We start from the raw sequence: 26,987 nt of genomic DNA on the forward strand, positions 1-26,987 counted from the left end.
TTTTGTATTTTTGTTGAATCATAAGTATTGGATTTAAAATTATGTTTATTAAGTACGAAAGATCGTGCAAAAGCTGTCGACATTCTGGTGAAGGACTTGAAAGTTTTCTCATCATTTAATGAAGATATTTTTTAAAGAAATAACATAGCTATTGACCTTTGAGAACTTTAGGTAATGAAACAATGTGTAGAGATTCCCTTGTGGTTTTCTTGTTCAATTATGGGAATCATCCTCCTTTGTTCCAAAGATATTGATCTGAATGTGATTGATAACATGCAGAGAGAATGAACAATTGTTTAAGTATGGGGGCACCAAGACTGCTAGGGGTATAATGCTTGTTGAACATAAAAAGTTGATAGAGGCAAACCAAGTTGATAGAGGCAAACCCTCTGTTTCGTGAGAAGATGAATTTTCCCACCTTGAAGAAATCAAGATTAAGGACACCAATCAATCAGAGGTCTGTTTCTTGGGATTGTGATAATGTCATTTTTTTCTTGGTTGAGGTAATTAATCATCGTAGTTACGCTAATCTTTATTTTCTTGTATTATGATCCCATTTACCTGAGTTCTGTATTTAAAATTTCTGTTAACATCTAGTTTTGTGTTGGCTTTTTCTTTTTCATAGAATGCCATAATTTAAAGAATAAAATTTTAGTCTGAACTAATCACAATTTGTCAGAAGGATTCAGTCCATTGTTGATGAAAACAGCTAGCAAGATCTCATTAGCTTTGATATACAAGCCGAGCAAATGATCTTGTTTATGCTGTATTATTTCTCAAGGGTTTTTCAATTTTTATGGCTTACATTCCTGGATATTAATGGCTGAAACTTTTCATGTTCTCTTACTACTAAGTCGTTAATTTATCAATTTTCTTAGGTTTTAAAATTTACTTTGTGTTCACACGTTTTTACTCCAGGCTGCCTCGTTCTTGTATCACCAAGAGAAGAAGAATGTTCATTTTGAACCTGAAGTCCACGACGTGTTTGCCAGGATACCAGATTTTGGCTTCGTTGAAACTTTCTACAGTCAAGATACGAGGTGCGCAAACTTTGGGCCGTTGCTTAATTTAATTCTGGTTGGGCTCCTTTTTTCATAAAAAAATTTTGTTTCTGAAGAAAATTATTCATGATTTTTTACATACTACATGCATCGAACTTATTTAGATGTCCTGTTCCTCCAGTTGTTTCATTTAATCTTGGATTCCTTGGGTTTCTAGCTAATTCCCATACTGTATGCCTCTTTCCTCCACCTATGATTTTGAAATATAGGAATTGCTCATATCATTTTATCTAAAAAGGTATTGTTGCTTCATCTCATTCACACAATAAGTTTATGGGCATGTTGTTTTAGCTATGTATTTAGATTTTTAAATGTTAAACTATATAATTTTGATTAGTTTTAGTGTTTGTTGTGGGATTAATTTTATTTTTCCTTTGTTTGATTTTGTGTTTTGGGAGATATTTTTATCTTTGATACACATTTTAATTAGTTTTTATGCATTTGATCTTCCGTGGCTAATTTAGATTAGCCACGATTTTTTTCATTTCCGTGGCTAATTTAGCCACGGTTTTTTCTAAACCGTGGTTAATTTAGCCACGGTTTTTTAATTTCGTGGCTAAATTAACCACGGTTTTTTAAAAAGCGTGGATATTTTAACCACGGTTTATAAAAAAACCGTGGCTAATTCAGCCACAAGCAAAACCGTGGTTAAATTAACATCGGTTTTTTTTTATTCCGTGGCTAATTTAGCCACGGTTTTTAAAAAAACGTGGTTAAATTAACCACGGTTTTGATTAAAACCGTGGTTAAATTTAGCTACAGTTTTAAACCGTGGCTAAATTTAACAACGGTGGTGTGACGACCCGAGTTCTAATCTCTCAATAAACATTAATCAACAATAATAGACAACAATCAATGTCTAAACAAAAGAATAAAAAAAAAAAAATTTTAAAAGAGATTGCCCTGCGCACGCGCGGGCATCACCCCTCGCGCGCGCGCGCGAGCCAGCTCTTGAGACTTCAGCTCGGAAATTAAATCTATCATTTTCAAAACTTCTCAAATAAATATTAGCCCATAATATGAAATTTAATTCTCAAATCCCATAATTAATAATGTAAGATTTTTGGGCCTTACAATTCCTCCCCTCTAAGAAATGATTTCGTCCTCGAAATCGTAGTCAAGTCAAATATCAAGTCTGATAGACTGAATGATTATTTGAAGTTATTTTCACTTCAATCATTCAACTCTAATGTAATCAGTTGTACTCTAAGTACTGAATATAATTCTCTCAATATTCCTCTTGTCTGATTCAAGTACACAGAAGGAATCTATCAATATTTTCTTACTTTAGATACATGAAACAATTCAGATTCATTGTATCAAGCTGAAAAGAATAAATCTTTCCCATCATCAATTCCATCTGACATCTTATTCAATGAAGTTCAATATTCAACTTCATATTCTGAATCTGTAAATGAAATTCTGCTTTTTCTCTATTCTGAATTGAATGATAGATATAACTTTGGAAGCTGAAACGGATTAGTTAAGCGACAAAGTTATTCTTGAAACATCATTTAATTCAGAATAGAGAAAAAGCAGAATTTCATTTACAGATTCAGAATATGAAGTTGAATATTAAACTTCATTGAATAAGATGTCAGATGGAATTGATGATGGGAAAGATTTATTCTTTTCAGCTTGATACAATGAATCTGAATTGTTTCATGTATCTAAAGTAAGAAAATATTGATAGATTCCTTCTGTGTACTTGAATCAGACAAGAGGAATATTGAGAGAATTATATTCAGTACTTAGAGTACAACTGATTACATTAGATTTGAATGATTGAAGTGAAAATAACTTCAAATTATCATTCAGTCTATCAGACTTGATATTTGACTTGACTACGATTTCGAGGACGAAATCATTTCTTATAGGGGAGGAATTGTAAGGCCCAAAAATCTTACATTATTAATTATGGGATTTGAGAATTAAATTCCATATTATGGGCTAATATTGATTTGAGAAGTTTTGAAAATGATAGATTTAATTTCCGAGCTGAAAATATTTAATTTGAGAATATGCGGATTTTGAGAATTAAATTCCGAGAATTCTTAAATTAAAAGAATAAATATTCGATTTGAATATTTATGGAATTGAAGATTTAATTCCATGTTTCGGAAATTAAAGAAGATGAATTTGGAAGATATAACTCGATCAGGGACTGATTTGCACATACTGACATTTGAAGGGCTGAAGTGCAAACGGTCGGGATTATTTAATTAATCTGAATTTAATTTATTTTAATCCGAGAATATTTAATTTGAGAATATTTAGAGTTTTGATTTAAATTCTAATATTCTTAAATTATTTTGGATTGAAATTGAATTAAAACGAGGGTCGAGGACTGAATTGCAATTACTGAAGACTTCAGGGACTAAATTGCAATTTATGCAATATCTATCCAATTTAATCAGAATGAAACGTGTTTGAAGCAAAAAGGTTTCAGAAAGTTAGAACAGAGGTCGAAACCTCTTCCTTTTTCTTGTGAATTCGATTGTTTCAAATCGCCGTAACTTTTGATCCGTTCGTCCGATTTCGATTCCGAAAGATGTTCTGGAATCCTTGCGATGAGTACTTCGATTTGATGTAAGTTTCTGATTTCTTTGGTATGGTTTGAAGATTGAAATATTGCAGAGATCAGATGTTGAGCATGAATATGGCTTTCTATTGAAGTATGTAGTTCCGTATCGATGTCGAATCAGTTATTTGATGCCGTATGAATTCCAATGAGTTTTTACAGCATGTATTTCGAATGTATGCTTCTGATATGCTGAGAATATGATGTTATGTTGCTGATATGTTGACGAGGAACCATAATTGAAATTGAAAATGGTTTCGATATGTCGTCGGTTACCGATTTTTAATCGCTACGCCGTCGATTCGTGTTTTGAGACAAGTTTGATAGATGATTTTTGAGATAAGATATTCTTTGATATGTTTATGATAATATCTGTTGGTTGGAAGAGTTGAATGACAATGAACGGATATGAAAAGCCGTATGAATGGAATTGAAATTAGAAATGAATTCGATACCGTAACGATTCCCGATTTACAATCGCTATGATGCTTGGTTATGTGGTGAAGCCATATGGATAGTCTAAGATTGAGCCAATGATCTTGGGATTGTATACTGATTTTGTTAGATGCAATCTTTATATTTCAGACATGCTACGAGCTCAAGCAACTCAAGAAGTCGAATTGTGAACCGAGGAAGTTTGCTTGAGGTTTGAAATGAATGGATTGAAGATGTATTGATATTTTGATACAATTCTGATATGATAGAATTGATCGAAGTTTGATATATCTGTTTTGATGATTATGTTCAGAGTTGAAGCATTCAGAACAAACGAAATACGAAGGTAAAAGTAGACTACTATATGATTGGGAATACAACTCGAGATGGTTTGTATCGAGTTCCCCTAAATCACATACTTGCTTGTTTATTTGCTCTTATGTGCTTTCATTTGAGTTGTTGAATAAGTTCTTGATATAATGAATGCCTTGATGATGATATATATTGCATTCATCTTGAAAGACTTATTCCTTGATTTTGAAATGAACGGAAACGTTCAAATAGACGATTTGAGGAATTGTATATGTATGGCCTGGGTGGTTGTTTTAGCCTAGCGTCTGATTTACATATATAATGGCTTCAAAGTCTAGAGAAGTGAGATAAGTAGCCCCACCTCGATCGGGAGAGTCGGTGGATTAGTTATGATATCTACTTCTCGGGATCCCAACCGATGAAACGATAGAATTTGATAAGAGATGAACCTTGTTTTTAAACATGCATTGTATTACTTTTATATCATGATCTTGATATATGTTTGATATGCATGTTTAGTTGCTTTTACTGGGAAATATATTTCTCACCGGAGTTATCCGGCTATTGTTATGTTGTATGTGTCATGGCAATAGGAGGGAATGGAGCAGAACAAAGGCAATCTTGAAGAACAAGGGATGAGTTGAACATAGCGTGATGATCCGAGTTAGAAATTGTATGAGCTGTCATGATGTATATTTGAGCCTTGAACATAATCATGTTATAGTTATAGTATCAAGACTTGTTGATGATGATATTATGATCTTGTTATTGTATTTAGAACATGTGAGATGTTGTAAATACTTAACACACCATGAAGTATCTTGATCTTGTTATATAGCAATGTGTTATGCATATTTTGGAAAGTCTTGATTATTATGATTGTAAGGCTTGTTATGATCTAGTGGTATCCATTGTATAGCATGTTAGAATGCATGTTAGATGTTGCTATGGATTAGATCATGAATAAATCCTTGTTTGAGTTGATCTTGGATGGAAATATTTGGAGAACCATTTTTGACAGCAGCTGAACAATTTTCTGGTGCAGTGGCCGGCGCACGGGCGAGCAAGTACTCGCGCACGCGCGAGCCAGCTCTTGAGATCTCGGTCTCATTGGCCGGCGCGCGCGCGAGGGGTGATGCCCGCGCGTGCGCAGGGCAATCCATTTTAAAAAAAAAAAAAAATTTTTACTCTTTTGTTGAGACATTGTTTCTTGTCTAATATTGGACATTTGATTAAATGAGAGATTAGAACTCGGGTCATCACAACAGGTTATCAAACTTGCCTCAAAACACGAATCGACGGCGTAGCGATTAAAAATCGGTAACCGACGACATATCGAAACCATTTTCAATTTCAATTATGGTTCCTCATCAACATATCAGCAACATAACATCATATTCTCAGCATATCAGAAGCATACATTCGAAATACATGCTGTAAAAACTCATTGGAATTCATACGGCATCAAATAACTGATTCGACATCGATACGGAACTACATACTTCAATAGAAAGCCATATTCATGCTCAACATCTGATCTCTGCAATATTTCAATCTTCAAACCATACCGAAGAAATCAGAAACTTACATCAAATCGAAGTACTCGTCTCAAGAATTCCAGAACATCTTTCGGAATCGAAATCGGACGAACGGATCAAAAGTTACGGCGATTTGAAACAATCGAATTCACAAGAAAAAGGAAGAGGTTTCGACCTCTGTTCTAACTTTCTGAAACCTTTTTGCTTCAAACACGTTTCATTCTGATTAAATTGGATAGATATTGCATAAATTGCAATTTAGTCCCTGAAGTCTTCAGTAATTGCAATTCAGTCCTCGACCCTCGTTTTAATTCAATTTCAATCCAAAATAATTTAAGAATATTAGAATTTAAATCAAAACTCTAAATATTCCCAAATTAAATATTCTCGGATTAAAATAAATTAAATTCGGATTAATTAAATAATCCCGACCGTTTGCACTTCAGCCCTTCAAATGTCAGTATGTGCAAATCAGTCCCTGATCGAGTTATATCTTCCAAATTCATCTTCTTTAATTTCCGAAACATGAAATTAAATCTTCAATTCCATAAATATTCAAATCGAATATTTATTCTTTTAATTTAAGAATTCTCGAAATTTAATTCTCAAAATCCGCATATTCTCAAATTAAATATTTTCAGCTCGGAAATTAAATCTATCATTTTCAAAACTTCTCAAATCAATATTAGCCCATAGTATGAAATTTAATTCTCAAATCCCATAATTAATAATGTAAGATTTTTGGGCCTTACAGGTGGATTTAACCACGGTTTCAAAAACCGTGGCTAAAACCGTAGGTAAATCAATTTAACCACGGCCAAAACTCAAAGTTTTTTTTGTAGTAAACGAAAAAGTCAATTGTACAAATTCGCCTAAGGATATTGTGTTGGTAAGAAGAATTGATCTTCTGACAATTGATTATCAAGCGTTCACCGCTCAACCAACTACTCCAATAAATCATATAGCCTTTGTTCTAGCCTACTCTTATAATTTGGCTCTTCTATGCACAAACATAATCTAATTGCTCTAATTTTTTATGAAATAATTAAATAACCTGTAGTTTCACATTTTAAAATATATATTTCTCACGTACTCGTTTGTCGTATCAATCAATATATAATTGTAAATTATATTATAAGATATATTATTTCAAAAATTGTATTATATAATTATACTATATTTCATTATATAGCATAGAAATGCTAATAATCCAATTAATAGTAGAAAATCAAATATATATATATATATATGAGTTTTTTTATGGTGACCAACATTATATTCCCACTTGTGGGATTAATTTTATTTTTCCTTTGTTTGATTTTGTGTTTTGGGAGATATTTTTATCTTTGATACACATTTTAATTAGTTTTTATGCATTTGATCTTCCGTGGCTAATTTAGATTAGCCACGATTTTTTTCATTTCCGTGGCTAATTTAGCCACGGTTTTTTTTCTAAACCGTGGTTAATTTAGCCACGGTTTTTTAATTTCGTGGCTAAATTAACCACGGTTTTATATATATATATATATGTATATATATATATATATGTATATATATATATATATATCACATTATCGATTGTGATGAATCTGATGATATGTAAGAAATTGTTATGAAATTTAGAAAGCACAGTGCTGGATTTAGTAGGAAATATATATAAAATAAATGATTATTATTTAATTTGCCTAAACAATATTAGAATATCTTAATTTGAATGATTAGAAATGTTCATTTAATATATATTCCAAATTGCAGATATGGTTCAACGCTATGGGAAGTTGAACGTACGTACCATTAATATATATATAATATAATAAATTATATATAATAAAAGATGAAAAACATGAATATGAATTCAGGAGTAGTAGTAGTAGTGTTCTAATGATTAATATTCTGCAGGTTTTGGTCAAGAATTTACTTTTAATTCTGGGGAAGGGTCAAGAATTTACTTTTAATTTCTGTGAGAATCTATTATCAGAGAGAACATGGTTTCACTGCGAAACAAGGTACTGGAGTAATGAGCTGAAGGGTAGCAGGAAACTCAATTTCGTAGCTTTCAGTCAACTAGGCCTGGTTCCGGGGCGTGACACCCACGACCATATGGATGAAAGCGTCCTTGATTGTGCCCACGGCCACGTCCATGACCACGACCGATCGAATCCCATCTTATAAGTTTGTTTCATCCTTTTATCACGCATTGTCACATTCACTTAAAGAAAATGTTTGCACCGGCCGGTGTGACAGATTTCATGATTATTTTTATCAATAACTCATTATTTTTCTTAGTCACAAGCAAACATGAACCAATGCTGCGTGCATTGAATTCCCATATTAAAGCATGATTATATTTGCACTGTTGAGTACGTGAAATTAGTATGTTTAGTTGTTATTTTATTGTAGTTCAATTCACAAACTTCATGAACACGTTTTCTAATTTTTTTTTGTTTGATTACTCGTTTTAATTTTTGTTTAAATTGATTGGATATCATGTATCACATATTAATTACATGAAATTGTATTATAATACATTATTATTTCAGAAACTATATTACTATTTCATTATGTAGCATAGAAATGTTAGAAATCAATTATATATACTAGCATATTTGCACACACGATGTGTGTGAGAAAAAAATATTTTTTTATTATACTTAATTTCAATAAAAAATCTAATAAATTTACAATAGGAATTTTTTTTTGGGATTAAGAATGGTAACCATAAGAAGTAGTTAAAGCATCATTGCTTCTTTTAGACATTTCTCGCTCCATTAGTTTCTTCAAATAATTTGTAATTTGAAAATAGATAAATAAATAGAAATTATTATTAATTTTGTGTGGCTATAATAGTACCTTGGGTGCTAATCTAATCTTATAGGGCGATTAAAAAATTCTCTCCTAGGGTTTCTCTGGGAACTCAGTGAGAGTATCATACTACCTTTGTGTAGGGTTTTCGTTCGATCAGCAATCCTTGTTTGATCTAAACGGGTTTGAGGGTTATTAATATTTTGTCAAGACAACTCTAATCATCATGGATCCGGATGAGATTACACGGCTTGTGGAAGAAATAAAATTATCTAACCCTGAAGATCAAAAGATAACGATCATGGATGACGAGTTGAAAATTGGAGCGGATAGGGTTGCGAATTGTGTGGCTGCTAGGGTAATCGCCGTAAAAGTGATTAATCGAGAGGTGTTCCGTGCTCATTTTCCTCGCATCATGCAGTTGAAAGGGCAGGTGGAGATAGAATTTGTGGGAAATAATACGTTCATTATCGATTTTACATCGAAAATGGACAGACTGAGAGTCTCTTCCAAGATTTGATTGTGATCAAGGAAATTCAAGGACTAGAGGGACCGCAATCAGTGAATTATGATGAAATATCCATCTGGGCGCAATGTCATAACGTCCCGATTGCGTTCTTAAACAAGAGTACGATGGAAAAAATTGGAGGCCAGATTGGTGTTGTTGAAGAGATGGATGAGGGGGAGCGAGGCTCTCTTATGGGACGTTTTGTTCGCATAAGAGTACGTATCAACATTACTAAACCTTTGAAAAAATTTGTTTGTGTGAGAACTGAAAAAAGCAAGGAGGATATCATCATTCTGATTAATTATGAACGACTTCCCGATTATTGCTATCATTGTGGCATCATCGGACACTCGTTTCGTAATTGTGACGATGCGGAAATAGGGACTTCGAAGCTGGGATATGGTGGATGGCTAAGAGCGAATGCAGTAGGATTTAAGGGGAAAGGAAAGTCGTCGCCATCAAAACAGACGATCCATACGCCAATTAGTAGGGCCATTGTGGTTAGTAAAGGGTGCTCCAGTGATAAGCAGAAACAAGTGAGCTCGGATGAAGCTCAGTATGGGGCAAACGATGAGATTTTGTTGGGAGGGCATGGTGATGGTTTGAAGTTAAAGGCTGCTAGGGTGTTGAATATGGATATGGATGGTGACCCTAGTATCCAAATGCATGATTTAATGCAGATGGAGAATTTGAACAAATCTCCTAATGGTGGTGTCACCACTATGAAATTGTCTAAAAAGAGTCCCATGAACTGGAAGCGTAGAGCTCGCGCTCAGATGAGTGGTAAAGATAAAGGAAAAGGGCTTGCCAATATTAGCCCGGGGCTTAAACGTATGAGTGAGGGAGTGGTGGACAGCTCAATACATGAGCAATCCAGAGAAATGAAAAGGCAAATGGTGGATAGTCAAGGAAAATCACATTCAATTCAGGCGGAGGTTGCTGTGCAACCCCGCCAATCTCAATGAGTTGCATAGTCTGGAATGTCCGGGGGCTTGGGAACCAACGGGCGTTCCGAGAGTTGAAGCGGCTTATTGCCGATAAGAAACCCTCTCTCTTGTTTTTATGTGAAACTCGCAATGGAGGTTTATGCTTTATAAAATCTTATTCCCAGGGACACATAGATAGCCTTGTGGAACACAATGCTCAACAGTGGAGGTTCACAGTTTTTTATGGTAATTCGGATACAAATCTCAGGCATGTATCGTGGGAATTGATTCGTCGGCTTGAGGGTATGCAAGAGCTCCGAGATTTTCAGTGGCTTATCGGGGGTGACTTTAATGAGATATGCTACGATAGTGAAAAACTTGGAGGTAATATGAAGCCGGCGGCACAAATAGCAGATTTTCGTGGGGTGCTAGATGATTGTAATTTGCAAAGTTTGCATTGTGAGGGGGATATATTTACTTGGGTCAATCGACGCAACTCTGATGGTCTTATCTTCGAAAGGTTGGACAGATTTGCGAGCTCTTTTAGTTGGCGTATGCTATACCCGGCTGCTAAGTGTACCTCTCTAGATTTTTACCATTCAGATCACAGACCGATTCATATTAATCTGGGTACTGACAGTGCATTGGCTCTAGTGGGAAGGCAGTCGGTCAGGAGGAGATTTCGATTTGAGCCTATGTGGTTAAGAGATCGGGAGTGTGAAGGGGTGATTGTTGAAGGATGGCATAAACCAAGTCATGGAGCTACTTTACTGGACATGATTCAGTCTTGTTCGAACCATTTGCAGCAATGGGCGAGTCGTCATTTTGGCAACATCCCATGCCAAATACAGAGAAAACGGGATCAGTTGGAAAGAATTCGGAATCATGAAAGTTGGATTTATGAGATGAATAATATAAAGGAGCTTGAAGTGGAGCTTGAAAAACTGAGTTCTCAGGAGGAACTTTTATGGAAACAACGTAGTCGATCTGATTGGCTGGCTGCAGGGGATAAAAACACAAAGTTTTTTCACAGGACTGCTTCTCTGAGAAAAGAGCAGAATACTATTCGTGGACTAATCTCTGGACAGGGAGATTTTGTACAGGATCAGGGATGTATGGTTGCTATCATTACTGATTATTTTGATGAGTTATTTACTACAACTGATCCCCACCCAGAACTTTTCCAACCTGTAATTGATTGTATTGAGCCCAAGGTTGATCGAATGATGAATATTAATTTGTGTGCTCCTTTTACTGCTTTGGACGTAAAAACGGCACTATTTGAGTTAGGGCCAGACAAGGCACCAGGACCGGATGGTTTCTCCGGGATTTCTTACCAGAAGTTTTGGCATGTTGTTGGAGAGGAGGTTACTCAAGCTGTTCTCCACATTCTGAATGAGGATGCCCCTATGGATGGCTGGAATAATACTATTATAACTCTTATACCAAAAGTGGGTAATCCGATGATGATGAAGGAGTTCCGACCTATCAGTTTGTGCAACATTTTTTATAAGATAATAGCTCGGGCCTTGACTAATAGGCTGCGTCCGCTGATGAGTTGAGTTATCGATGAAACTCAAAGTGCTTTCGTCCCAGGGAGACTTATCTCAGATAATGTTATACTCGGGTTTGAAGCAACTCGCTGGATTCGAAGTAGAAAGAAAGGAAAGGATGGTTATGCGGCGTTAAAATTGGATATGAGTAAGGCTTATGACCGAGTTGAGTGGAAGTTCCTGGAAGCTATAATGAATAGATTGGGTTTCAGTGGGTCCTGGATAAGAAAGGTGATGAAGTGTGTATCTAGTGTGAGCTATTCTTTCTCTGTAAATCAGGAAATTGTGGGGCGAGTCGTACCAAGTAAGGGTATTCGGCAAGGGGATCCACTTTCGCCGTATTTATTTTCATTATGTGCCCAAGGGCTTTCATCTATGCTTCATTCTTATTCGGCCAGGGGCTTGTTCAGAGGGGTCCATATTGCAGCTAACTGCCCACCTTTGACTCACTTGTTCTTTGCAGATGACAACATTATTTTCTTTAGGGCTACTGATGAAGATTGTGCAAGGGTAAAAGAATGTATGCAAGCTTATGAAGTGGCATCGGGCCAGTTGGTTAATTTTGACAAATCTTCTATTTCTTTTACTCCCAATACTACACCCTCTCTGGTGGAGTCAATTAAAACATCCTTGACTATTCTAGTGGTGCAAGGGCATGAAGTTTATCTTGGGTTGCCGACATATTCACTTCGGAGAAAAAAAGTCCAATTTCACTATCTTGTGGAAAGGGTTTCGAAAAGGCTAAAGGGATGGGGTAGTAAATTTTTCTCAGTTGGAGGAAGAGAGACTCTCATAAAATCTGTATTACTGGCGATGCCCACCTATGCTATGTCATGTTTTATGCTCCCCAAGGCTACTTGTGATTCTATTGAAAGAGACTGTGCTGATTTTTGGTGGGGTATGGATGGTGCAAAAAGGAGAATGCACTGGACTACGTGGGATTTTCTTTGCCAGCCTAAGTGGAAGGGTGGAATGGGATTCAGGAAGCTGGATATTTTTAACAAAGCATTACTGGCAAAACAAGTATGGCACATAATAAGGAAACCTGAATCTCTAGTGGCGCGAGTGTTAAAGGCTCGATACTTTAAACACCTGGATATAATGCAGGCGCCAATTGGAAGCAACCCGTCGTATATTTGGAGATCAATGTGCTGGGGGCGTGAGCTTCTGAATAAGGGACTCTATTGGAGGGTGGGTGATGGATCATCAATAAATATTTTACATGACAAGTGGGTGCCTGGGGTTCGGTCAACTCTTGGAAATCTTGGTGTACAAGCTCAAGATGGGGAGCCAGTTAGTTCCTGGATTACTGAGAATGGGTGGAATGAACAACAAATTCGGGGTGCATGCCCGAGCTATATAGTGCAAAGCATTCTCAATATCCCCATTCCGCGCCGGATTTTGAGTAACACAAGATTCTGGAAATTTGATCCAAAGAGGAAATATTCGGTGAAAAGTGGTTATAATATTGGTATGAGCAGTCACGAAGCTCCAGAATACCAGTCCAGTTCGAATGAGGTGCAGGCATGGTGGCGATTTAGTTGGGCTTTAAAGCTACCGCCGAAGATAAGGGTGTTTTGGTGGAGGGTCTTTCATAACATAATTCCTACACAGTTAAATCTATTGAAACATCATGTGCCAGTACGAGGTTGGTGCCCGCTTTGTCACAATCCAGAAGATTCTACTGCCCATAGTCTTCTTTACTGTCCAGCAGTCCGTCAGTGGTGGGGACATAATGAGGTATTTGAGAAGATAAAGAAGTTTCGGAGTCATGATATGCCAGGAATTTGTTTCTGGTTGATGCATTATATGGAGAGGTCAGCTGTGGAGGAGTTTGTTTGTCAGGCTTGGATGATTTGGGGAGCGAGATGCAAAGAAGTCCATGCAAAAGAGAATCAAGAGCTGAAATCTCAGACCCTGAATGCTGCGAGTTATCTAGAGGATTATCGTCAAGCGGTTAGAGCATGCTCCACAAACCAGACTCTGGGTATGATTGCTTCTCCAAATATATGGCAACCTCCGCCTGTTGGTTTCTGTCGCCTGGATGTGGATGCTAGCTTTCAAGATCAAACTAGTTTGTGCGGTGTAGGAGGCATCATTCGAGGCCATGAGGGCAAGTTGCTTGCAGCTTTTGGTAAAACACTTCCAATGCCGGATACCATTACTCTTGGGGAACTACTTGCTATCCGGGAAGGTATTAAAGTTGCTCGTTTAAGGGGTTTTCATCAAATTCAAGTTTTTTCTGATTCACTTTTGGAAGTGCAAGCAGTCACGGAGCCTTTAAGTGACCTCAATTATGCTGGTTCTTGTGCTTTAGAGATAGAGTCTCTATGCTCTAGTTTTAATAGCATATCTTTTTCCCATGCTAGGAGGACAGCTAATGAAGTATCACACTCTTTAGCAAAATTTGCTCTTTTTTCCCCAACACCTTTTTTGTGGGTGAGTGGGAGTTTTCCTTTGGGGTTGGATGAACTTGTAACTCACGACTCTATTCAATAAAGTTTTACAAGTTTCCCTCGAAAAAATATCTAAAAAATATTTATTCTGTAATACCAGACATTTGACACATTTGGCGACACAAAAACACGTCGCTAAAAGAATAATTTTTTTTACATGGGCAGATCACACACACGGACCTAGGTCCGGACCATGCACAAACCTAAAAATATTTAATCTGTAATACCGGACATTTGGAGACGCAAAACCTTACATTTGGCGACGCGAAAACACGTCGCTAAAAGAATAAATTTTTTATTAAAATTTAATTCTAAACTCTAAATATTCCCAAATTAAATATTCTCGGATTAAAATTAAATAATCTCGGGCTTTACATATATAATCAGTGGATATATCACATTATCGATTGTGATGATATGTAAAAAATTGTTATGAAATTTAGAAAGCAAAGTGCTGGATTTAGTACGAAATATATAATAAATAAATTATTAAATTTGACTATATAAACAATATTAGAATATCTTAATTTGAATGATTAGAAATATTCATTGAATATTAATTCCAAATTGCAATATCGTTCAACCAACACTATAAATTGAGTGATTAGAAGTTGAACGTACAAGTATAATATATATATATAAAATAAAAATAGTGTATGTGGGAAACTGGATCCCCGCCAAAACGACGCCGTTGATCCTGCATTGTTACTCTAAAGACGACAACCTCGGGTATCAAAAGTTTGAAGAAGGGTCAAGAATGCAATATGTTATCGAAACCCTTCACGGTTTGATCAAAACGAGCGATGACTGAAAGGAAAATATGTCTTGGAGATAAGACATAAATTCTATTCAATTGTTTTCCTTTTAATTAATATTTTTCTACATTTTTTGCCTTTCTTGTATTCGATATTATCTTTTATTAAAAGATGATAATATTTTAGTTAAGTAATATTGATATATGATTTGATCATGCTTACTTTTTAATTGAAGATTTGTTTCCATATTTACATGACCTATATAAAGGAAATAAATCATTCTACTTATTTTAAGCGTGAAGGAGCAGAAAAAGAGATGAGAGCGTACAAAGAGAGATCAGAGATACAGAGAATACGCGTGAAGAGCATAGAAGAAAGAATTCCAGCCACTGTCATCGTGAAGACTATCTGACGAAGAGACTTCAAACTCTTCCCTATGGCTTTGTTTCTTCCTTTTACTACACCTCTGATTTTCCTATACTACTTTCATAGTATTTAGGGTGTAGTTTTAATATCTCGATTGATTGAGATATTTGTTTGTTTAGTTTACACTCCATAGTTTTCGTTTTCAATCTTTGATTGAATTTAGAGTGTTGTTAGGATTTCTCAAAGTGTTGAGAATCTAACTTTGATAGGTTTACTATGATTGGTTTTTGTAATTGAATATTACTTTGTCCTAATAATAATTTTTGCCATGAGGCATCGTACAAGTCTTTGTACTTGTGCACAATAATTTTTGTGCTATTATTTCCGCTGCGTAATTATGCTTAATTGATAATAATTTTTCGTAATTTCTGATCTATTTGAATATAATTATTTAATTTGTTTTGAATGATGTTGTACCTTAATGTTGCTGACATCGTAGGACAACATTAGAGTATCTGACTTTATATGTTTTTGTCAATGACCTGCGAAGATAATTCTTACAATGACAATGCCACGTATTTGATGTGCATCAAATATGTGGCATGGAAAAAATGATTAAATCTAATGTTCTTCGATACGTAACCCGATACCAAATAGTATTGACATCGCAACGAATATGCACCGAATAATAACGTATTTTATTTTTGCACATATATATAATGATTTATTTTAGATGGTTTTCCATACACCCAAGTAGGGGTGCAAACGAACCGAATCGAGCCGAATAATGGTAAAATTTTAAGGTTCGAATTCGGCTCGATAAGAGTATATTCGAGTTCGAGCTTGATTCGAAGTTCGATAATTTCAAATATTTTGGCTCGAGTTCGCCTCGAAATGAAGTTTGAATTCGAGTTCTGTTCGAAATATTCGAACCTATTCGTGAACTATTCGGATATTATGGTTCGAAAGCTCGAAATGTATATATATTATTATATAATTATATTATATTAATTAAATATTAAGGCTCACGAACTATTCGCAAACTATCGAACAGAGTAATTTCGGCTCGAGCTCGGCTCGAAAAAAAGTTCGAACATGTTCGAATTCGGTTCGAGTTCGATAAGCTCGAATACGAATCAAATATTTATCGAGCGGGCTCGTAAAGCTCACGAACAAGTTCGATTCGTTTGCACCCCTACACCCAAGTACCAATTTCCATAACACGGAGGCTCTTTTTTCATTTCCTAGATAATGTTTTCTTCTCACAAGCATTAATTCTTTCGCCACATTTTCGAAACATGCAAGGAATTAAAAATTGGTCAATCTTTTTCATAAATGTTAGAATAGATATACATAAACGTACTCGTACGTCTGTCTCCAGGCCTCGAGTAATATTTTTATTGAGTTAAAATAATATACTTAACTAACTACTGCGCTGCATGCCTACTTGAACCACAAATACTCTCTCAATAGATTCATTAAATATATATCCCGCTGGCCAATTAATTTACCAAAAAAAGTTAAATTGTTCAACAATATATATATAGAATTACATTATTAATTAATCTTCCTTTTATCCATAAATAAAACTTATTTATCAAACTGATCTATCTACTCGGAAAGGGTACATATGGATCTCTGGAGAGAAGATCAGGAGTTGAAGAAGATCTCTAGTGAGGTAGTAGAAGTGGATTACTACTTGGAGTGCAGGAAGAACCACGCGGCGAGCATCGACAAGTATGCGGTGGACGGGTGCTGCAATTTCATGTTACAAGTTTTTCCCGTCAAAAGAAAAAAAATTACACTTCCATATTTTCTTATGCTTTTGGTTAACTTGTACATATTTTATGAATTTATCTACGCTAAAATATGGGCTTTGGCCATATCCTAGATTTAAGGGTTTAATAGCGTCGACCAAACCATGTTTTACACGCTTTATTTCAAATGATCAATATTTAAAAAAGTTCATGCTATATATTTTTTGAAAATGTTTACTTCATCGCATATTGAACGTATGAGATTGTATAATAGAATTTTAAAGATTTATATGTTCATTATTATTTTTTCCATGGGAACCCGTAACCATTATTTTTTGATTTACATTAGGTACGGAAAACCTCCGAACTAAAGTAAGTAATATGTTGCAAACTATGCTAGTCAAATAAATCACAACGAAAAAGTCAATTGTATAAATTCGCCTAAGAATATTGTGTTGGTAAGAAGAATTGATCTTCTGACAATTGATTATCAAGCGTTCACCGCTCAACCAACTACTCCAATAAATCATATAGTCTTTGTTCTAGCCTACTCTTATAATTTGGCTCTTCCATGCACAAACATAATCTAATGAGTAAATTGCATATATCACCCCTGTGATATCCCGGGTTCGCTGATAACCCCCTGTGTAATTTTTTTGAGCTAAAAACCCCCTGTGTTTTCGGATCGGTAGCACACGCACCCCAACTTAATTTTTAGTCACATTAAAAATAAAAATGCCAAAATTACCCCTACATAAATAATAAAATCTGTCACCTATATCACTCATTTTTCTTCTCTTCCTCTCTGCCATCACCGATATCTTTCATTTTCTTCCATTTCTCTCAGTCAAACCCTAAACATATGAACTGCTGAACTTTCAATCGGACACCAGGAGGTCAATTGATTGCTCATCTTCAAGACTTGTATTTCGTAACTTAATCTGGTAAGTTTTCCTTGGACTTTCTTTTCACCAACTTTTATGTTTTGGTTATTGGTTGGTTTGTTGATTGTGTTATTATTTTTGCTCGAAATTTATGTTTTTATTTCTTTCAATTACAGTGTACATTGAGGTATCTTTATTGAATTGATGGATTCGACGTTTCGGATCGAAATGTGGCTTGGTGGGAAATTTGATGAGAAGGGTTATAGAGGTGGATTGAAATATGTGATTCCAAGTGTCGATCTTGATAGGTTTTGTGTCGATGATTTGCCTGATATGTACAAAGAGGCTGGTGGGCAGGTAACAAATGTGGATTTTTACTTCAAATTACCAAACATGTCATTTGAAACAGGAATTTTGAAGATTGTTGGGGATGCAGAGATTCGTACTATGTGCAATTGCTTCAAGAATTTCAATGTGATAACATTATGGTCGCAGGAAAGAAAATCTATTCCAGCTGAGAAGACAGTTGGACCAACTGATAATGAAAATGCTGATGCAAATGTTAATGATGAAATGGAGATGAGTGCTTCATTTGGCAGTGACCCGATAGATGATGATGAAAGTGGAATTGTTGGAACACCAGTTGGAGATGATGATGAACACTTGTTAGATGGCAGCTTTTCTGAATCCGATGAGGATTTAGATTCCGAGTTTTCTGCAGGGATTGATGCAATGGATGAAATGAATAAAAGACAACTAGATGCTCAACAAATTGAAGAAACAGAGTTTTGGTATAGTGACCTGGAGATAGATGAAGAACTTATTAGTTTGGCAAGTTCTGATGAGGATCATGTTGGTCCAAAACATACTGTTTTCTCTGAAAGAATGAATATGAAAAGCTTTGAATTTCAGGTGGGTATGAAATTTAAAGATGTGACTGAGTTTAGGAGCGTTCTTACCGATTGGATAGTTAGGGTAGGAGTGGAGTTGTTGTTTATAAAGAATGAGAAAAATAGAGTCACTGCTGCGTGTAAGGCTGGATGTGAATGGAGATTACATGCTAGTTTGGTCATGGGAGGACCAACATTTCAGGTAAAAACACTTACTGGAAAGCATTCATGTGTTAGGGCCACTACCAACAAATTTTCCACCTATAAGTATTTGGCAAAAAGAATTGAAATGATTGTAATCGAAAATCCTAGTATTCCAGTGGAAAAGCTTAGGAGGACTATCATTAGAAAATGTCGTGTTGAGGTTAAAAAATACAAGGTATACAGAGCCAAGAAAGCGGCTCTCGAGAAAATGAAAGGTAGGATTAAGGCTCAATATTTAAAACTATGGGATTATTGTGAGACTGTTAGAAAATAAAACCCAGGTAGTAAACTCATATTAAGAAGAGATCCTTCATTTGATGTTCCTACATTTCAGAGAATGTATTTTAGTCTTGAGGCATTGAAGTTTGGATTTTTAGCTGGTTGTCGACCTGTTATAGGTCTTGATGGATGTTTTTTGAAAACTACTTATGGTGGGCAACTCTTAGTAGCGGTTGGAAGAGATGGGAATGAAAATATTTTTCCAATCTCAATGGCAGTGGTACAAGTGGAGAATTATGATAACTGGAGATGGTTTATCAATGAGTTGTTGGAGGATATTGGAGAGGGTAGGTGGACATTCATCACTGATAGACAAAAAGGGCTATTAGAGGCACTTAGTGAGCTTGCACCAGATTGTGAACATAGGTTTTGTTTACGCCATTTGTACCAAAATTTTTCAAGAAAGCATGCTGGTGTGGACTTGAAGGGGCTATTGTGGGGAGCAGCAAGCACAACAAACAAGAATGACTTCATAATCTGGATGAAAAGAATTGAAACAGCCGATCCAAAGACCAGTCCAGATTATGAAACTGCGGCTGAATGGTTAAGCAAAATCCCTCCAGCTCATTGGGCCAGGTCTCACTTCCCTATTTCATCCTTTTGTGATGTTATTGTCAATAATATGACTGAATCATTTAATAGCTATATTTTGGAAGCAAGAGACATTCCTATAATATCTATGTTGGAGTGGATTAGAACAAAACTAATGATCAGAATTCAGGTGAAGAAGAAAGGAATTGAAAAGTATGTAGGCGAGGTGTGTCCAAATATAGTTAAAAAAGTGAATGAGTTTGAAGAAAAGGGCAGAAATTCACATGCACTCTTTTGTGGAGGGATGGAGTACCAGGTTCAAAATCCGAATGGACAGTATATTGTTGATTTGGATAAAAAAGAATGCAGTTGTGGGATGTTTCAGTTATGTGGATATCCATGTTCACATGCTTGTGCAGCAATTAGGGAGCATAGACTTCAAATTTCGGAGTTTGTTCACCAATACTACAAAAGAGATGCTTACTTGAGGACATATTCTCACATGATCCACGTAGTACCAAGTGAAGATTATTATTGCAAGACAACCTATGAGTCACTCCAGCCACCAGAAGTGAAGAAAAGATCTGGGAGGCTTAAGAAAAAAAGGAAAAGAGGGGCAGACGAGGTGAAAAACACATCGACAAGACAAGGGCTGGCTCACACATGCTCTAATTATTTACAAACAGGCCATAATATAGGCAGCTGCACAAATCCTAGACGGGTATGAACAGTTTTTTATTTATTTATGCATGCATATGTAATTGATGATAGTTTACTGAATATGTTAATTATGAACTAGAGCACAACTTCATCAAGGAATCAAAGAACAGGGAGAAAGCAGACAAGATCCAAGGAGGTAACATTTAAAATTCAATATTTACGTTTATAAATTTCTAACCTTAAATTTTAAATTTTATTAGGCCACCTCCATAACAAGGAACAATAGAGGCACATGTGCCCAACATGCGGCCTCATCACAAAGGAGCACAGTTCCTGAATCCATAACAAGGAACAATAGAGGCACAGGTGCCCAACATGCGGCCTCATCACAAAGGAGCACAGTTCCTGAATCCATAACAAGGAACAATAGAGGCACAGGTGCCCAACATGCGGCCTCATCACAAAGGAGCACAGTTCCTGAAAATTCACTTCAACCATCTTCGGCTTCAAATTCACAGCAACCACCATTAGCCACACAACCACCACAATCCTCAATGGCACAAAATCATCGGGTTCATATGATTTTTAATGCTAATGCCAGTGCAAGTGGTACCGCAAGTGCAAGTGCGAGTGCAAGTGCAAGTGCAAATGCAAATGCAAATGCAAATGCAAATGCAAGTGGTCATGCTAATGCAAGTGCAAATGCAACAGCTACTGCAATGGGAAATGAATTCGCAACTGCAAGTGCAAATGCAAGAGTGAAGAAAATCACAATATCAGCTGTTTTGGAAAAAATCAAAAGGAGAGCAAGAGAAAGGGCTGGACTTGCTTTATAAGAAAGACTGATTTTATGAACTTTTGTGATTCAAGTACAATTGCAACCTTTATTTTGTGTACTTTTGTTAAATGAATGGATGTACTAAATTTATGAATGGTTGCACTAAGTTAATGAACCTTCATTTTGTTATTTACTTTGGTGTATTGAACTTTCATTTTGATCAATGAATTATGTATTGAACCTTCATATTCCAACAGAATTAGAGTTCATTCTATTAGAAAATGCATTGAATTACAACATTAACATCGAATTACAGTAAAATACATTCAACATAACTTCATAATTCATTAAACTTCTTAACAATATGGCATAAAGCCACAAATTACAGAAAACTTCTTAAACTTCTTAACAATATGACATAAAGCCCCAAATTGCATAATCCCCAAATTACATGAACCTAACAAAAGGAACCCTAAGGACTCTTACATAACTTCATCAACGCCTGCTGCTACATTGGTGGTTGGATCGAACCTTTAGAAGCTTGAATTCCAATATCACGTCTTCATTGCCACTGTCATGCAAATTTTCGGTAGTCGGGCTTGGAATCAAAGCTGATGGCTGCCCACTGCCCGATCTTTCGCTTGTTGGACATGGCATTGAAGCCGATGGCTGCCCACTTCCCATCTCAGATGACACCTTAACACCACGTACACTTTCAGGGACACACCAACGAAAATACCCACATTTCTGAAAAGAGCAACAATAATATAGTCGTCCTTTGGATGGTTTCTCGGTTTGGACAACTCGAATATGAGCCTTAACGTTGCACTTACACCATGGAGTTTGAGGATACCTCACATCAACCTTTGATTCCATCTTCCCTAAATATTCAGAGAAGCCGAGAGAAGAACAGATGAGTGAAAGAGACGAGATACAATACATTCACATATATCAATTATCTAAGGGTATTTTAGACTTTTTGTATAAAAAAACTTCAATATTCGCATCACATAGCGCGTGTACTACAAACCATGGCGGGAAGGGTGCGTGTGCTACCGATCCGGAAACACAGGAGGTTTTTAGCTCAAAAAAATTACACAGGGGGTTATCAACGAACCCGGGATATCACAGGGGTGATATATGCAATTTCCTCTAATCTAATTGATCTCTTTTTTTATGAAATAATTAAATAACCTATAGTTTCACATTTTAAAATATATATTTCTCACGTACTCGTTTGTCGCATCAATCAATATATAATTACACACACATACTATATATTTCAAATATTGTAAATTATATTATAAGATATATTATTTCAGAAACTGTATTATATAATTATACTATATTTCATTATGTAGCATAGAAATGCTAATAATCCAATTAATAGTAGAAAATCAAATAATATATATATATATATATATATATATATATATATATATCACATTATCGATTGTGATGAATCGGATGATATGTAAGAAATTGTGATGAAATTTAGAAAGCACAGTGCTGGATTTAGGAGGAAATATATATAAAATAAATGATTATGATTTAATTTGCCTAATTAAAAACAATATTACAATATCTTAATTTGAATGATTAGAAATGTGCATTTAATATTTATTCCAAATTGCAGATATGGTTCAATGCTATATTTAAATGGAGTGATGATGGGAAGTTGAACGTACGTACCATTAATATATATATAATATAATAAATTATATATAATTAAAGATGAAAAACATGAATATGAATTCAGGAGTAGTAGTAGTAGTGTTCCTAATGATTAATATTCTGCAGGTTTTGGTGGTGAATGCAAAATATTGTTATAATCATAAAATAGTGTACGTCGGAAACTGGCTCCCCGGCAGCGCGACGTTGGCCGTGCATTGTTTTTCTATGGACGACGACCTTGGGCTTCAAATTTTGGGGAAGGGTCAAGAATTCACTTTTAATTTTTGTGAGAGTGTATTTTTAGAGGACACATGGTTTTACTGCGAAACAAGTTATTGGAGTAATGAGCTGAAGAGTAGCAGGAAACTCAATTTCGTAGCTTTCAGTAACCAATGGGATCATGAGTGGTGTCGGCCTCATGGTGTTTGTTATTGGGCATTATCCGCTCAAGGCCTTTTCTTTTCTCCCACCTATCCTCCGGAACAGTTCCAAAAATTTGCTGGGTGGAGCTAATATATATATATATATATATATTGTCATTAATTGTTTCAATCATTGTCAAATGCATTTCACCAACCAAACATATATACATATGTTTCTCATTTATATGAAATTATTAATCAATATAATATATAATTGTTGTTTGCTACTTATATGTTATTGAACGATATATATATTCACGGTTTAAAAATGATGACCAAATAAAGAAAAAATTGCATATATTACCCCTGTGAAATCCGACTTTGCTAATAACTCCCTATGAATTTTTTTAAGCTAATAACCCTATGTGATTCAAAATTGTATTATAATACATTATTATTTCAGACACTGTGTTACTATTTCATTATGTAGCATAGAAATGTAAATTTATAATCCAATTAATATTAGAAAATCAATTATATATACTAACATATTTGCACACACTCGTTGTGTCTGACGAAAAATTATTTTTTTATTTTACTTAATTTCAATAAAAAAATCTAATAAATTTACAATAGAAAAAATAAATTTTTTTAGGATTAAGATTGGGAACCATAAGTAGATAAAGCATCATTGCTTCTTTTAGATATTTTCCGCTCCATTAGTTTTTTCAAATAATTTGTAATTTGAAAATTGATAAATAAATAGAAATTATTATTAATTTTTGTGGCCATACCAATTACCAAGAGATTAATAGTTTCTGTAAGACCTTCTTGCTTTATATATACTAGTGACGCAACACACGTGTTGCATGTGCAACATAATATATATATATATATATATATATATATATATATATATATATATATACATACACACATATAATTTTTTTAAAAAGTGATTGAGTTTTTTTTAGTATAAAAGTTCTATATAAATTTACATCAGAAAGACAAAATAGGAAAGAAATTTTGGTGTGTCCATACCACACCAATTTTTTTTTTCTTCTAATAATGTTATCAACCTTTATATAATAGTATAGATATATAATAAGTGGATATATGACATTATCGATTGTGATGATATGTAAGAAATTATTATGAAATTTAGAAAACACATTGCTGGATTTAGTAGGAAATATATAATAAATAAATTATATGATTTACCTATATAAACAATATTAGAATATCTTAATTTGAATGATTAGAAATGTGCATTGAATATTAATTCCAAATTGCAGATATCGTTCATCCAACACTATAAATTGAGTGATGAGAATTTGAACGCACCTATATAATATATATATATATATATATATATATATATATATATATATATATATATATATATAAAATATAATGAATTATATGGATTCTTCAAATTAATTAAGATGAAAAACATGAATTCAGTAGTAGTGTTCCTAATGATAATTCTGCAGGTTTTGGTTGTGAATGCAAGAGAATGTTGGGCATATAAGTATAAAATAGTGTACGTAGGAAGGCTTAATAGCGTCGACCAAACCATGTTTTACACGCTTTATTTCGAATGATCAATATTTTTAAAAAAATTCATCTTATATCTTTTTTGAAAATGTTTGCTTGATCACATATTGAACGTTCGTGCTTGTATAATAGAATTTTAAAGATTTATATTAATATTTTTTTTCCATTGGAACTCGTAACCATTATTCTTTGATACAGCTAGGTACGGTAAAACTTCAACTAAAGAAAGTAATATGTTGCAAATAATGCTAGTCAGATAAATCACAACGAAGAAGTCTTGTGTACAAATTCACTTGAAAATGTGTTGATAAGAAGAATTGATCTTCTTACAATTGATTATCAAGCATTACCGCTCAACCAACTGCTCCACTAAATAATATAGTCCCTTGTTCTAGCTTATAATTTAATTTGGCTCTTCCACATGCACACACATAATCTAATTGTTCTAATTTTTTTATGAAATAATCTAATAACCTATATTTTAACATTTTAAAATATTTATAACGTACTCTTTTTTCGCATCAATCAATATATAATTACACACACATACTATTTCAAATATTGTAAATTGTATTATAAGAAATATTATTTCAGATACTGTATTATAAAATTATACTATATTTCATTATGTAGCATTGAAATGCTAATAATCTAATTAATTGTATAAAAAAAATAGGTGAGTTGACCAGTATAATAGATGAGTTGACCAGTATAATAGTGAGTTGACTTGTACATGCTGGACACAGAATTGGACATGGTTAGTGGGCAACATAACAAAACTCTATATATATATATATATATATATAAAGAATCTCTCTTTAGACACTATCTTTTATTTTGCCAAATTTTCCTTATGTGATATAGATATTATACTTTTGTTTTTGTTTAATTACGATATTTCAAATTACAAATTAGTCCCTAAATATTTTTACAATTATGATATATATATTTCTACCTATTTGAATATAAATTAGATTAATTACAAAAATATTATATATACATTAGTATATATAATATGTGGATATATCACATTATTGATTGTGATGATGTGTAAGAAATTGTTATGAAATTTAGAAAGCACTGTCTGGATTTAGTAATATATATATATATATATATATATATATATATATATAAATACATATATACATATATATACAAAATAAATTATTATGATTTGCCTTTAGAATATCTTAATTTGAATGATAGTAATATTTATTCCAATTAGGAGATATGGTTAAACGCTATAAATGGAGTGATGATGAGAAGTTGAACGTACCATTAATATAATATAATATAATATAATAAATTATATATAATTAAAAAGAATATGAATATTTCAGGAGGAGTAGTAAGAGTATTGTTCCTAATGGTTAATATTTTGCAGGTTTTGGTTGTGAATGCAAGACCTTGTTGGCCTATATATAATAGTTATAAAATAGTGTATGTGGGAAACTGGCTCCCCGGCAACGCGACGTTGGACGTGCAGTGTTACTCTAAGCACGACGACGTTGGGTTTAAAATTCTGAGGAAGGGTCAAGAATTCACTTTTAATTTCTGCGAGAGTATATTTTTCGACACAAAGTTTTACTGCCAAACACAGTACTGGAGCGATGAGCTGAAGGGTCCGAGGAAGCTCAATTTCGTAGCTTTCAATACTCTGTGGAAACATCACTGGTGTCGGCCTCATGGTGTTTGCTATTGGGCTTTATCCGCTGAAGGCATTTTCTTTTCTCCCACCTATCCTCCACAACAGTTCCAAAAGTTTGATGGGTGGAGCTAGCTAGCTATATATATATATATAATTACATTAATTGTTTCAATGAATATTATCAAATGCATTTCACCAACCAAACATATATACATATGTTTCTCATTTATATGAAATTATTAATCAATCTAATATATAGTTGTTGTTTGATATATATATGTTATTAAACGATAAATATATTCACGGTTTGAAAACGATGACGCGCCACCACATAAATGATCCAAGATGCATGTAGGCATCAAATGTAATTGTGTTGACATAAATTTTTCTCGAATAATAAAATTATTAAGAATAAATAGATATTATTCATAATAAATACAATATAAAATAAATAACTTTTATTCATAATG

General features: G+C 34.2%; 3 protein-coding genes across 3 annotated transcripts; all 3 read left to right on the plus strand.

The window, feature by feature from the left end:
* Nucleotides 1-10,198: 10,198 nt before the first annotated feature.
* Nucleotides 10,199-14,215, plus strand: LOC140861798 (uncharacterized). Its single transcript, XM_073264805.1, has 2 exons — nt 10,199-11,654; nt 11,760-14,215. The coding sequence occupies exons 1-2, from the start codon at nt 10,199-10,201 to the stop codon at nt 14,213-14,215; spliced, it is 3,912 nt and encodes a 1,303-aa protein (XP_073120906.1).
* An 8,092-nt stretch (nt 14,216-22,307) lies between these two features.
* On the plus strand, nt 22,308-23,463 carry LOC140861799 (S-protein homolog 3-like). The gene is made up of 3 exons (XM_073264806.1): nt 22,308-22,319; nt 22,913-22,960; nt 23,077-23,463. The coding sequence occupies exons 1-3, from the start codon at nt 22,308-22,310 to the stop codon at nt 23,461-23,463; spliced, it is 447 nt and encodes a 148-aa protein (XP_073120907.1).
* Nucleotides 23,464-26,099: 2,636 nt separating this feature from the next.
* LOC140861800 (S-protein homolog 8-like) lies at nt 26,100-26,649 on the plus strand. The gene is made up of 2 exons (XM_073264807.1): nt 26,100-26,141; nt 26,254-26,649. Exons 1-2 carry the CDS (start codon nt 26,100-26,102, stop codon nt 26,647-26,649), a joined length of 438 nt encoding a protein of 145 aa, XP_073120908.1.
* The last annotated feature ends 338 nt before the right edge of the window (nt 26,650-26,987 follow it).

This window comes from Henckelia pumila, chromosome 4 (assembly GCF_033568475.1).
Source record: "Henckelia pumila isolate YLH828 chromosome 4, ASM3356847v2, whole genome shotgun sequence".
NCBI classification, from domain to species: Eukaryota; Viridiplantae; Streptophyta; class Magnoliopsida; order Lamiales; family Gesneriaceae; genus Henckelia; species Henckelia pumila.

Coding starts and splice junctions, on each gene's coding strand:
- LOC140861798 (XM_073264805.1), top strand. CDS start 10,199: ATGAGTTGCATAGTCTGGAATGTCCGGGGGCTTGGGAACCAACGGGCG. Junction 11,655..11,759: donor GAAGGAGTTCCGACCTATCA/GTTTGTGCAACA, acceptor CTTTCGTCCCAG/GGAGACTTATCTCAGATAAT.
- LOC140861799 (XM_073264806.1), top strand. Junction 22,961..23,076: donor GTGATGATGGGAAGTTGAAC/GTACGTACCATT, acceptor AATATTCTGCAG/GTTTTGGTGGTGAATGCAAA.
- LOC140861800 (XM_073264807.1), top strand. CDS start 26,100: ATGGTTAAACGCTATAAATGGAGTGATGATGAGAAGTTGAAC. Junction 26,142..26,253: donor GTGATGATGAGAAGTTGAAC/GTACCATTAATA, acceptor AATATTTTGCAG/GTTTTGGTTGTGAATGCAAG.